The sequence below is a fragment of the Gracilinanus agilis genome, chromosome 1, assembly GCF_016433145.1.
Source record: "Gracilinanus agilis isolate LMUSP501 chromosome 1, AgileGrace, whole genome shotgun sequence".
In the NCBI taxonomy this organism is placed as follows: domain Eukaryota; kingdom Metazoa; phylum Chordata; class Mammalia; order Didelphimorphia; family Didelphidae; genus Gracilinanus; species Gracilinanus agilis.
In genome coordinates this window covers 221,531,537-221,546,496 of record NC_058130.1, presented here as the reverse complement: position 1 = coordinate 221,546,496, position 14,960 = coordinate 221,531,537, and the positions used below count along the sequence as shown (strand labels likewise).

The 14,960-nt window shown below is 38.4% G+C and overlaps 1 protein-coding gene across 1 annotated transcript in view; it reads left to right on the top strand.

The window, feature by feature from the left end:
- LOC123249930 (phospholipid-transporting ATPase ABCA3-like) overlaps nt 1–8,661 on the top strand; it is a 306,282-nt gene extending 297,621 nt beyond the window's left edge. The window contains exons 29-30 of the mRNA XM_044679017.1: nt 7,983–8,056; nt 8,530–8,661. Coding sequence (XP_044534952.1) covers nt 7,983–8,056; nt 8,530–8,661 — 206 coding nt within the window. The remainder of the gene's footprint in view (nt 1–7,982; nt 8,057–8,529) is intronic.
- Nucleotides 8,662–14,960: the final 6,299 nt, after the last annotated feature.

Here is a 14,960-nt window from a genome sequence, read left to right as displayed (position 1 = left end):
GAGAGTAATAAATGTTGGAGGGGATGTGGCAAAATTGGGACATTAGTGCATTGCTGGTGGAGTTGTGAACTGATCCAACCATTCTGGATGGCAATTTGGAACTATGCTCAAAGGGCTTTAAAAGACTTTTGATCCAGCCATATAACTGCTTGGTTTATACCCTAAGGAGATAATAAGGAAAAAGACTTATACAAAAATATTTATTAGCCGCGCTCTTTGTGGTGGCAAAAAATTGGAAAATGAGAGAATGTCCTTTGATTGGGGAATGGCTGAACAAATTGTGGTATCTGTTGGTGATGGAATACCATTGTGCTCAAAGGAATAAAGAACTAGAGGAATTCCATGTGAAGTGGAATGACCTCCAGGAATTGCAGAGTGAAAGGAGCAGATCCAGGAGAACATTGTACACAGAAACTGATACACTGTGGTACAATTGAACATAATGGACTTCTCTAGTAGCAGCAATGTAAGGATCCAGAGCAAGGCTGAGAGACTTATGAGAAAGAAAACTAGCCACATTCAGAGGAAGAACTGTGGGAGGAGAAACACAGAAGAAAAACAACTACTTGAACACATGGGCTGATGGGGATATTAGTGGGGATATAGACACTAAATGATAACTCTAGTCCAATTATCAATAATATGGAATTAGGTCTTGATCAATGATATATGTAAAACCCAGTGGAATTGTGCATCGGCAAAGCGGGGTTTGGGGAAGAGGGAAAGAACATGAAATATGTAACTAGGGGAAAATATTCAAAATAAAAATTTTTTAAATTAAAAAAATAAAAAGGGGGAAAAAAGCAAATCTTAGTGAGAACTAACAGCTCTCTCATCATTAAGTTCAGAATCAATCTTATCTGGAATCTTATACAACTGATAAATAATTTTCAACACCGAATCACTTTACAGTCAGTCACACAATTCCACAGGTACATTTCAGAATCATTTGTGATTTTCCAAAATCACATACATCAATCTTAAAATTAATCCTAAGTAAAAATCTAATCAAATTGTGGGATCAATATCTCCCTTCTCTTGTTCTAATCTCCCCTTTTACCCCACCTCAATGGCCAGCCGAGAAAGGGAAAAGGAAAAATATTGAACAGATCTTTTTGCTTTTGTTCTCTATTAAACATAGAGGGTGAAGTTCCTTTTGCAATTAGTTAAAAAGTCTTAAAGTTTAAGCAGTCCAAAAATTCACGTTTCTTTTTGAATCTCTCAAATACATTCTCTGGTTTGTCTGCTCTCCCACTTTCTAGAATAATGGGGGAGGGGTCAGAAAGAAACCAATTTACCTCAAAATCACTTAAAGATTTCTTTTCCCAACCTTCCTTTTTGTTTGTGTATACACATGACAACATAAGGTCACAAACAACAAAAACAGATAACAAACAATTAACATAAACTTTGAAGCAAACTTCATCAGTGATCTTGGGAATAGGAGGCTTTACATTCTCATTAGGCAGTTCTCTCACAGTTGTGTCTTCAGGCTTCAGCAGCATAGGAGGATGGTCTATTGTCTCTCAAGGCTTGTCCTTATCTTCAGTAAGGCCAAAAGAAAATATTTGGTCCCTGGTAACCGAGTTTCCACTATCAGCTTGGTAAACTGTTTTCTAAACTCTTCATTCATTTTCCCCACCTTCCTCAAGGAAGGAGGATACCATGAGATATGCAAATCCCAGTCAATATCTAATGCTTTTGCTAATCCTAGCAACATTTTGGATATAAAATGACCCTCATTCTCAGAATCAGTATTCTTGATGAATCCATATCTTGGCACAAGGTACTCAAGTAAAATTCTGGTCACCATCTGAGTAATGACTTGGCTGACTCCTTCTAGTTGTTCTGGCCTCAGCAAGTTCTTTAGCATTTGATTTAGTAACTCCACATAAACAAATTATTTCCCTTTGCTAGAAATCAGGCCTCTGTCTTCTAGCATCTTCAAAGCTTGGTTGAATGCATATAATTCATAGGTTTGGGCTGACCAGGCCTCTGGAGGGCAACCTCTATCCATTAGAACCTCTCTGCTTTTCTCGTTACAGAATATTAATTCTTTCCTTTTCCATCTAAGATTCTTGTGGATCCATCTATAAATAAATTCACTTCCCCAGGTAAGCAGAGACTCTTGCAAATTCTTCCTCACTTTAGTCTGGTCTATCACTTTTGTGAAGATGAGATTGACTCTCCCCCTGCCTACTTTTAAATTTAATCACCCAAAAGCTTCCACACCCTTTAACACTAAATAGGGGAGGTTCACAAGCAACTTGCTAAAGTGGATGACAACTCAGAAATGACTGACCATCCTCTGGGCAGTGCCAAGCAAATTTTAAGACTGCAATTGGTCCCTGTAAAGTGGAGGAAGGGACAGAAAGTGATGTAAAAAAGGACTATAAAAGATGATGAACTTCCCATGCAAGAGGGCTTCATCCTGAATTTTTGGGTTGGAGGATCTTGGACTGGGACTGCAGCTTGGAGCTACCACTTGGACCTGGGACTCTGGATCTTGGACTGCTCTTGAAAACTGGACATGTAACTTCCTGTGTTTTGCTTTTCAAGGGACTGGAGTAATGCCAAAGCCCATTGGAGTCATTGATCTGGCTTTAATGTTGTAATGAGGTAGAGTACAAAATATTGGATTCAATCCCAAAAACTATTTGGAGCCACTAACTGATTCCCCATTCTAGGACAAAAAAACTAGAAACCCAATTCTCTTCTCAATCAACTCTCCCAAAGTGCATATACAATGAATTAAGGTTTATTTTAAAAGGTAAAGCTTTATATATACAATTTTAAAATGAAAATTTATGTCTTTGAATTAAGCAATATTACAAGCTATTTGTGTAACAAAGTGGTGTTTACATTTTACAAATGTAAAAATGCCACAAAGAACTCAAATTATAACTTGGATCCTGGGCTACATTCAAGTGTTTTATCTAGAATGATATAGGTCAGATCCTGTTTTCAAATCTTTCTGAAGCGGTTCTCCTTCAATCAAATCACACTTCGGGGTAGCCAGCTTCTGTTGCTATTCCACAGTGGTTATTCTCTTCCTTGGTCATTAAAATGTACCCTTTGTCACCCCACTCCTCACCCCAGCTGTTCTTGGCAATCCAATATTTCTTTCCACCCGTTCCTTCTGAACCATAGTCCCACAATCCACACACCATGATCCAGTTGTGAACTGTTGCACTGTGGTTCAAAATAAACACCAGACTCATAGAACTTGAAGGATGGATTTTGCACATCAATAGCAGCTTTTATTTACAAAAAAGGTAGAGAGAGTGAAAGAGAATGAAAAAGAGGATAGAGGAGATGTCTATCCTACCACACTAAATATTTGCTCAGGTGCCTATTCAACTCCAGCAGGGCTTGTTAACCCCAACAATAGTGGGTTGGTGGTGAATTAAACAATAGTTCCACCCACATGGCCTCCTCCAAGAAGGGGAGGCCTCTCTGGAATTAATCTCTCCAGAAGCCAGGAAAAGTAGGTCAGCTTCTCACTCACCCTGGTCAAAGCTCCAAAGGAGAAGATCCAGGAGCAGTCTTACCAGGAGCAGTCCAAGATCCTGAGTTCCAGGTCCAAGTCATAGCTCCAAGCCACAGTCCCAGTCCATGATCCTCCAACCTGAAAATTCAGGACAAAGCCCTCTTTCACGGGAAGTTAATCATCTTTTATAGTCCTTTTTTTACATCACTTCCTGTCCCTTTCCTCCACTTTACAGGGACCAACTGCAGTCTTAAAATTTGCTTAGCACTGCCCAGAGGGTAGTTAGTCATTTCTGAGTTGCCACCCACTTTAGCAAGTGTATATCATTTTCTGGCAAGAAAATGGAGAGCAAGTTGAATGACAACCAACAGTTTGGAATTTGGAATCTTACCCAGCCATGAGCCAGGGGCAAAAGACAGTTGCTGCCAATACTATAAAAAGGAATGAGCTGAAAAAAACGCTCTCTCATTCTTGAGAAAGGGACCCCAGGTGGTGGGTGGGTAGGCCAAGAAACCTGCTCAAGTTACCTGTATCCTGCTTCATTGATTACCACATTATCAACTACTGAATAGAGCTGTGAGATATATACCAATTACCTGGTTATCAAGAAGAACATCATCAACCCTCAGTCCATCTGGTCAAGGCCAAGGTGCCCGACCTGACCAGGGCCAGAGAGGGAGAGGAACCTCTCCAGCTAACTGACACAACCTGATTATCAATAGATCATCCAACTTTATCATCTATCATCTAGCATAGATTTCCAACACCTCATTCCCCAACCGTGATCCTTCCCCTGAGTTTATTATAATTAAATTCTTAAAGCTCATTTAAGTCAAGGCTGGGTTTACCCTAAAGTTTAACATTCTTGTATCTAGGGGGAAAGAGAATACTTTAGCTAATTCCCAGTCAACCACATTATCCATTTATCATCAACATTTATCCAATCAACCCTAACATCTATCTATCAACTTAACCCAGGACAAGCAGCCAGAGAAGCTGTGTGATTCAATTCACAGCTTCTCCTTGGATTAGTTCTGGGCACTGTAGGTGGGAATTGGTGCTTGGCTAAGCTGCAAACAGTTGTGAGACCTGGTGTTTGCTGTCTCAACCTTGGTATTTACTTAGGCTTCCCATCCCTACTCAGCTTAGGTCTTTAAACCATCTGAAGACCTTGGGCCATATCTCTAATAGGCCCATGCCTATAACACAAGTTGCTTGTGAACTTCCCCCCTACTTAGTGTTAAGTAGGGATGTCTAAGATTTTGGTTGATTAAATTTAAAAGTAGATAAGGGGAGAGTCAATCCTATCTTAACAATTTCATCTGTTTCCTTTTGCTTTTTATGATTTTCTTTCCCAGTTCCCCACAAAATGTTTGCAGGGTTCACATTATAATCTGATATCAGAACTAAGCCATTTTTTTCTAATGATATGACCTCATACTTCAACACTATTGAGTCTTCCATCTCTATGAGGGTGAGAATCTCCTGCACACTCTCTTGTTTGAAACAACTCTCTTTCTGGTCTATTTTTCCATAGCGATAACATATAGTCTCTGGATGCCTTCCAAATTGATTATTCTATCCTTCTTTCCTAGGAGTTTGTCCATTCTTAGTCTGAGTTTTCTGGATGAGCTCCTTTCATGGATTATTCTTCTCCTGTTTGATTTCATAAAACTCATTGAAGTTCTCATTCTGGAGCAAATCTGTTCTCATGCCCTAAACAATATTCTCTTGAGGGATTGGAGTGTTCTGTTCTTGAGGGGAGCATTCCTGCTCATCCTCTCTCTGTGCTTCTGAGAGACTTTCCATTTCTCCCTCAGAGTCACTTCAGGGGCTTATTAGTGAATTCAATTCTCCATCTTAGTGGTGCTACCCTCTTCATCCTTCCTTAGTTTTCTCCCTAATATTTTGGTCTTTGCTCTCTAGCCATAGTTTAATTTCCAATTGTTAAGATAGAATCAACTCTCCCTTTGTCTATCTTTAGTTAATCAAATCAAGAACTTAAAGTACCCCTACTTAATAGCTAGCTTACCATTAGGTAAGAGAGTTCACAAGTCTCTTAATAGTTTACACCCCCAAAGGCCACAATGCTAGGCAAATTGAAAGATTGCAATTAGTTTCTATGAAGAAGGGGAGAGACAGGAAATGAAGTGGAAAAAAGTAGTATAAAAGAAAAGACCAACATGGTCTGGACTCTTTGCTTCCTTGGTTTTGGAGAGGCTGGTTCCTTGGAGAGAGTCTTCTCTTGGATTCCATGTTGGTGAGTAGAGCTAAAGAGAAACGCTTTTCCTTGGAGTCATTCTGCATTGGTGGAACTCTGGCTGAAGATACCATCAGGTCTTCTGGCTGAGGACTACTGGGAAATCCACATGGAATTCTGGACTTGGGGAAGCTCCTGCTATGGGCTGAGCCAGACTTCACAAGAGCAGCACTTAGGGCTGTAGGCTAGACCAAGCTTTGTCTCCTTCCTATATTTCCCACTTTCACTATCTATATCACCTTGTTGTAAATAAAAGCTAACAGTCATTTTGTCTTAGGGGCTAATATTTTATAAATGGCGACCAATTTTATAACTCTTATATTGAGTCAAAACCTAAATTTAATTGTAACATACTTGTCTACAAAATTTAGGATTTCTATTAAACTATTAAACTAAAACTTCCATACTTTCACAGATTGCTCTCTAACATGAATTTCTAATCTTTGCCACAGCTCTATTTGACCTAGTGCCCAGAATGGCTCTATCTCTTTGCCATTTTTCCTCACCCCTTGTCTTCAAAAATAAAAAGGTGTTTTATTTTTCAGTTGTCCAGCTCTCTAACTCTACTTGCTTAGGACTTCTTCTCAAGTGCCTCAGGATGAAGAGGCCCTATGTTTATACAAAGCTTTACCTCTGCTTCTCCTTTACCTTGCTGATTAATTCAGATCCAGCAATTATTGATCTCTGCCCACTCCTAACTCAGCTCAAATCAGTCCTCCTTTCTGGATCACAATCTCACTAACCATCTCAGGTGCAGCTTTAAGCTGTCATTTATCTTTGCAGGAAACTAGGGACTACTTCTGTTTCCCACCCTGAAAACTGCCCTTGAGCATTATCATACACAGACCTCTGGCAAGATCTCCAGCTCAGATTACCTAATCATACTTCCTGAATATTCCTACCTGGCATGAACCATTTTCCCCTTTGGAAGCACAACTTTATTCCCTCAATCCACCTAGCTTTACCATTCCACTTTCATTTCAAACTTCCCAATTAGAAATTCACTGACCTATCCCTCTCTCTCTCTCTCTCTTCCTTTTTTTCTTAAAGTCACATACATACACAAGTACTGTACTGCTTTTTTAATCTGCTGCTTTTCTCTGACCTTCATTCACACAAACTTAAAGAAAATGGGATGCACCTTCCCATAACTCCCTGATGCAGGGATGAAGGACCTGTGGCATAGATTCTTTCTCTTCTTAAGTTTGTCCCAGGGAGAAGAGATGATAAGGAAACTAGGAAAGCAAATGTATCCCTTTATGCCAGAGAATGGGAATGTTAAATACACAATAGACAGATAATATAATTATAGATATGAGAAAGCTGTTTATGTAAGGGAAGTTATTTATTCATTTACTCTTCCCTCTCTTCCTTCCTTTCTCTTTCCCCTTCCTCCTTCTCTCTTCTTTCTTTCCTTCTTTTTTTCTCGGAGCCACTTACATAGGAGGGCTCACGGTAGTATATTCCAGAATCCTTTTGGCTTGCAAAGTGACTTCTTTTACTTAACCACATAGAAGAAGAGTTTGATAACAAAATTTAGTAAAGATGGTAACAAATGTACCAAGGTATTTTTACTTGTTAAATATCTCTGAATTCTTTTAAAAATGTTTATCAATTTATATTTATCCTTTTAAAATACTTAATTTTAATACAAAAAATTGCATTGAAAAGTATGTGGGATGAGATTCAGTGTGTAATTCTCAGAGTAGTATTTGGCTTGTAACCCCAATTTTCAAGACCCTTTACTATTACTGTTCTTTAGACTAAAACTGCTCCCCCATCCCATAAAACTTTTAGTTTTCCTGACCTATTCTTAAAAACCTTGAGGAGTAATCCTCAGCAGCTCTGTGCTACCATGAGAATCCTCTCCAACCAAGATTAAAATATCACCACAAAATGAATACAGGAGTAAAAGAACCAATAAAGAGACAGAATGAAACAACTTCTAAGAAAAAAAAACCAAAAGGTGGGCAACGAGTTATATTTTATTCTCTTCATATGCATGTGTGTGTGTGTATATATATATATATATATATATATATATAGGAAGAATAAATATGCTACTGCCACAAAAAAAAATCATAAGATTAATTCCAAAGGGGAAAAACATTTAGATTATTTGTACTTATACTCTGTATGAATAACAATAATAATTAATTTGGGCTTAAAAATTATTCTGCCTGGAAATGCTCCAACCCTCTCCATCACAAAGAACCTCTTGCTTTTTCTCAGGCAGCAATCTACTACAGCAGTACCATGGAATGCTCCGATACTGCATTCCTAGTGAGAATCTCAGCTGGGCAAAGGTGAGTATAGAGTTAACTAGAATGCTATAGAAGAAAGAGCAAGTAGTAATCTCACAGTGTAATGGGTATCAGGAGACACTGAGATTCAAACATCTGAAAAGGCAATAAATTAAAGTCTATCAGAGACACTTTATAGAATTTGTTTTTCCCATTGTGTTTTTCTCATCTTTTCCTTCCTGTTAGAAATTTTCCTCTGATATTCAGCATGACTACATTTTTTAGGATTTCTTGTTCTTAGTTATCTCAGGAAACTCTCCAAGACTTTTTCATTGCCAAAACAGTTGCTACTCTGTTTTGGTCAAGGAAGTTTCCTTACTGAGAGTTTTCCATACCAATAAAATCACAGATACAAGCCCCAAAAAGGGGAAAAACCGCTAATACACAATTATTCCCCATGAGCACACTTAAGAGCACACTAGGTGTCTTTCACATGGTTTTTTCGGAGCCTTAATTGACTTTTTATTATCACAAAGGTATTTGGTATCTTGGAGAAAGTCAAAGTGAATTACAATTTGGAAGACTATTCCATCAGTCAGACCACACTGGAGCAAATATTCCTAGGTTTTGCCAGTCCAGAGGACCAAGTTAATGAAAAAAGAAAGTGAAAATTTGTACCAATGGCCCTAACCACATCCACTGCTACTACCGATATCTAATGTGTAGATGGAAAATAATTCTATATCTGTTTCTTGATGTACAAATATAATAAAGAGTTCATTTTTCCACTTTGAGGACTGAGGTGAGTGTCTGGGGATAAAAGGAGCTTCTTACAAATGTAAACCAAGCATGAAAAGAGAAATCAGAAATGGTCAAATCTTTTTCAACGAAGCCACTACATTTTTCCTCCCAGAACAAATCCCAGGAAATGAGGAAGGACAGCACTTAACAGGGTAAGAGAAGTAACTGATTCCTCCATGTCCTGGACTGGTATGGTAAATATTTTTCAGCCAGTCTGAAAGAAAACACAGAGGCAGACTCCAAGCCATTCACAGGTTTATTGAGAGAGACTGGTGTCTTTCAGCAAAGCTGGGTCATTAGGCTTCCCCACACCTAAAAATTATTAAATGTGAGTTTCTCCTCTTTTTATACCCCACCCTTACTTCATATAATGTATCTCAGTATCTCTCAAAACGTATTTTCTCTCCAGATATATTTTCTCTCTGTGGTCAGTGCCTTAGCTTCTTGAGGAGAGGCTTCAGCCAGCTTCTATATTGGTCATGAGAGGTCTAAGGCCACCATCACTCCTCCCAATGTGCCGGCAAAGTTTCAAAGTCTGTAGTGTGTAAATCTTGCAGCCATGTTTTTCATGGGTGCAAGCTAGCAGTTGTCCATTTAGAACACAGAACCTGGCATGAGACAGGGTCTGGTGCCAGGCTTGACAGTTGAAGTGTGGGTATATAAGAAAGGTCCCATACCCTGAGTTCAGTTCACTTCTCCTTTTATTTCTTTGGGGGTTGGACTCTGGTAGGAAGGAGGAGGAACGTGGGTTTAGATTTCCTAGGCAGGTAGGCTTAACTATCATTGCTGGCCAACAGTAACAACTCATTGACAAACCCAACAATCTCTTAGGGAACAAGAATATATTTCAACCAACTAAACATCACCATCTAGCTCAGGGCTTGTCAGTCCTGGGTCAGCAGCCAAGCATTATGAGAGTTAAGTCTGCCCACAAGGCATTCTTATCCTCTGCTCCATAAGAAGACCTTTCAGCATTTCAAGACTAGTTAGCTGACTTGAGATCTTAGACTACCTTACCCTCTTTCCAATCCCATTTTACCTAATACATTTATCACCAAATAAATCCCTTAAACCTTTAAGCCTAAGAACTTGAAGTTATTGCCTTACCTTCAACATAGACCAAGTAAGAGCAACTGTCTGAACATTCCAAGGCTACAGCTACCAACTCCATTAAGCTATTGGGTCCAGGAAGTGCCATTCCTCCTTCCTGTTTGACCCCAGCAACATCTCACACCCTACACCAAGATAAATTCAGAATGGGTGAATGACTTGAATATGAAAAAGGAAACTATAAGTAAATTGAGGGTGCCTTCCATGTCCCCAGAGCTTTGCTCGATAGGGCTTCAGGCTTTGCTCCCAACAGGATTATATTTTTAAAATATAGAGATGAGAAAGAAGGATGCACTGGAAGATGGGAAAGTTAGAATGGAGCAACTTTCTCACATAATATATATATATATATAATGTATCATAATATATATATATATAGTATATAGAAGGAAAATGGGGATGGGACAATGCTTGAACTTCACTCTCGTCAGAAATTATTCAGATACATAACTGGATACATATATCTATCTTATCCAATAAGAAGATAGAAGGGGAAGAAGATAAGAGATATGAGGGTCATAATAAGGGGATGGATGGAGTAGGAGAGGAAGTGGTTGGAAGCAGGGCAGACTTGAGGAGGGAGAGGAGAAAAAGAAATATAACCAGAGGAAAATGAGATGAGCAAAATGAATTGTGATCATAAATATTAATGTCAATGGGATGAGCTAACCCACAGAAGGTAAGTGGATAGTAGAATGGATTGGAAACGAGTCCAAGAATATGTGTGTATAAGAGACACACTTGGGACAGAATGCCACACACAGAGTTGAAATGAAGGGCTGGATCAGAATCAGTTATGGTTCAGCTGAAATGACAGCAGAGATGACAAGCCTACTTGAAAGAATCAGGGAAACTATTTTGCAAAAAAGTTACCATAAACAATGAAGTAATCTCAGAAAATTTTAGAGAAAATTTTTCTGATAAAGGCTTCATTTCTTAAAAATGTAGGGAATGGAGTAAAATTTATAAAAATAAGAGTCGTTTTCCAGTTGGGAAATGGTCAAAGGATATGAATAGGTAGCTTTCAGAAGAAACCAAAGCTACCTATAGTCATATGAAAATAGGCTCTACATAACTATTGACTAGAGAAATGCAAATTAAAACAACTCTGAGGTACTATCTCACACCTATCATAAATGACAAATGCAGGAGGGGGTGATAGAAAATAGGTATATTAATGAACTGTTAGTAGAGTAGTGAATTGGTCCAACCATTCTGAAGAACAATATGATACTATGTCCAAAGGTGTATAAAACTATGCATATCCTTTGAACTAGCAATATCACTACTAGATTTGTACTTCAAAGAGATCAAAGATGAAGGAAAAAACTGATACGTAAAAATACATATATATATATGTATATATATATATATATATATATCAGTTCTTTTTGTAGTGGGAAAGAATTGGAAAATAAGGGGATACTCATCAATTGGGGCATAGCTGAACATGCTGAGGAATACGATTGATGGATTACTTATGTGCTAGATAGGAAATAACAAAGCGGGTAATCTTAAAAAAAAAGCAAACATTGCAAGACCTATATGAATTGATGTAAAATGAAATGAGAAGAACTGAGACATCATTGTGCACAATAATAATGTTTTAATGATGATCAACTGTGAAAGATTTGACTATTCTGATCAAAAGTAGTGATCCAAGATAATCCCAAAGTGAAAATCAATGAACTCCAAGTGGAAAGAGAAGTGTAACTTTCTTGCATTCTTCCCCCTCCCCCTTTTTGTAATATGACAAATAAGGAAATGTTTTGCATGATTTCACAAGTATAATTTATATCATATTGTTTGCCTTCTTGGTGGATGGAAAAGGGAGAATCTGGAACTCAAAATTTTAAAAGAAAGTAATGTTAAAAATAATAAAACAATTTGGAAAAAATAGACAATTGAAAGAATGGTAGGAATTCAGCAAGTTAGGAGAGATTACTCCAAACAATGGGACCATGTTCTTTGAAATAGGTGTACATTAAGACCCATAGAGGTTAAGGGACTTATCATTAGACATGAAACTAGTAAATATCTGAACTTTGATTTGAATTCAGATCTTTCTGATTCCAAGACCACTGGCCTAACCATTATGTAATGCCACTTCATTAATGAAGGACTTAGTTATATTTGTTTTTTAAAAATCAGAACTGTCGACTAAAATTAATTTTCCTTTAAAACAAAAACAGTTTCTGTGCTTTGTAGTGTTTTTCTCCCTTGGTATTATCACAAAGTAATATCTTCTTTACTTTTTTTAAATTTATTTTTACTGAACACAGTAGGAATTAAACATCTGAGAATCATTCCACTACGTCTATTGGGAGTCCCTTAATCTCACTGGAGAAATTACTGAGAAGAAACCACCATGATAACATTTTCTTTTGTAAATTATTTTCTATATCAAGTCTCTTCACTAGCCTCATAGCCAGGGATTGCTATTATTCTATCTTACTCTCTCCATTATCCCAAAGCATTTTTGAGCTAGAGTGGACACTTTACTCCAAACTCTCCCTTAGACAAGAACATACTTCCACAACTTCCCTGACATTCAGCCTGTTATGGACATACCCCACCACCTGCTTCAGTTCATGGTACTTTTGGATTGCTCTAATTGTTAAGAAATTTCTCCTTTAACCAAACCAAAATCTGCCTCACTTTAACTTGGGGACAAATAGAAAATCAACAATAATCCATCTGCAGACCAGTTGCTTCAAGTTTTAATCAGATACCTGTGAAGTTTGCCCTCCTTAACTGCCAACATTTCAAATATGTTAGTTTACAGGTGTTGGTGATATCTCTCCTCTTGGGCCACAAGGCAAGGCATCATTCCTTCCCCAACCCCAGACCAAATGCTTAGCAAGAATCGCCTCCACCCCATCAAATAAAGGCCAGGTCCTGCTCTGACCTCTGAGGTGCAGAGATGGCTGATGGGCCACTCCCAAGGCACTCTCCCAGCAGAGGGGTGACAGAGAAGGAGGTTGGAGCCTCTTACTCTCCTGAATCCTCCATTTTTTTCCTCCTGAACACCCTCTGGGTAAGAAGTCCCTGGAAGAGGAGTCCTAGAGACGACCTTGGTATCAGCCACAGGGACAAGTACACAGAAGGGCGGGAGTCACCAAGGAAGTGGAGGAAAGGGTTGCCCCTGGGATCATGTGATACTGATAAGAGATCGTTGGAGGGGGAGGGGGAGTCCAGCACGTGCCTCCCTGGCTCTTACCACGTGGTGCTCTTGGACCCGCCAGTCTCCAGGCAACTGAAGTAAGTAGTTCAGAAGCTTTCCTGGAACTGAAAGGCTGGAGGTGAAACCTGGGCCACAAGAGCCGCTCGCCCATACTCCAGCAGCCTGGGAAGGTCCTGTGGCTTTGCATTGCTGACTGCAGTCTGTGAGAAGTGAGCGAGTATTGCCCCGCCCTTCCCCTTCTCCTGCCCCCTTCCCCGCCCTGTCCCTCCTCTACACTTTGCCTCTGCCCCTTTCCTCCCAGGCACATCACTCCTGAAAGAAATGAGCTAGAGAGGCAGCAAATGCATCTTTTTTCCTTCCTCACCCCAAAAGCAACATCAATAGCTCAAAAACAGATGGTTGTTTTTCATTTAGTTTTTAAAAATATATCAAGAATCTAGCTTTCCTCTCCCATTCCACCCCAATTTAAAAAAAAAATCTTGTAATAAGTAGGCATACACCGGTGGAGTACTATTGGCCAAATAGCCAAAATTTAGTATGTTATAGCAGGTGATGGCAGTGTTCTGGAATCCTGGCTGATCACAATTGAATGAGAGTTCTTACTGATGTCAAAATGGTTTGTTTGTACATTATTCTAGTTCTTCTCACTTCCTTTTGCATGAATTCATTCAAGTCTTCCCAGCTTTTTCTGAAACCTCTAACACCATTTCTTAGAGCACAATACTATTCTGTTATATTCACATGCCATCATTTCCTCAACCATCCCCCAAAAGATGGGCACCCTCTGATTCTGATTTTGTTTCTTCAAAACTACAAAAAGAGGTGATAGAAATGTTTTGGGGTCTGGATATTTTTTTCCTTCCTTTGACTTCTTCTGGGTATAAACCTAGTCATTTTATCAGTGGGTCAAAGCATATGCAGAATTTAGTTGCTTTTTGGACTTAGTTCTGTTAAGGGAAAATATCACCTCTCTGAATTCAGGTGCCAAAATATATTTATCACAATACAGAAATTATAAAGGTAACTACCTAGATTTTTATTAGAATACTCAAGCATAGACTAAGGCCTCTGAGAAAACAATACACCAAATAATCATCAGGATTCTAATAAGGCCTCTAATAAACAAAATTATATCAGAGAGACAGAGAAATATTTGTTTACATATTGCAATTTTGTACATTTCTTCTTAGACCATAAAATTTAAAGACAGATTCATAAGCTCATGCTTCCTTCATTGTCGTAAATGTTGAACAAATTTAAAGTCATAATCTCATGAGTAAACAAATCTAATAAAAGACTCTATAGGTAAACTCAGTCAGGTTACAGATTAAACTACCTTTAGGGAGTTCACAAATAGCTTAATTAAAAAGAGGAAGATTTTCATTTCACCAAAGTGTAAGGCAAAGTTGAAATTCTTCCTCCAGCTTCTTATCTGAGGAATGTTTTATATTCTGAAGTAAATTTTCACATTCCATGACACAAGTTTTGGTTAGATGAGGTTATTATTAACAGAAGACCGGGCTTCAGTTAACCAAAAATTGTAGAAGAAATGGCCAAGAACCCAGAATTACGAAAATTAATCAAATCAAAATGAAAATCAAACATTTCCGTTAGAGTTAAAGATGGCATTTCAGGATTATTGTGCCAAATCACAACTTTGGCCACTGATGTTTTGTTTTACCCTAGGTCCCTTCACAATTTGTCATTTTCCCTTTTTATGGTCAGCTTTGATGTGTGATAGGTTTGAGGGGGTTCTCAGAGTTGTTTTAACTTGAATTTTTCTAGTTAGTACTAACTTCAAACATTTTGATGGTTGTTAACTTGGATTTATTCTTTTAAAAACTGCTTGTTTAGGGGCAGCTGGGTAGCTCA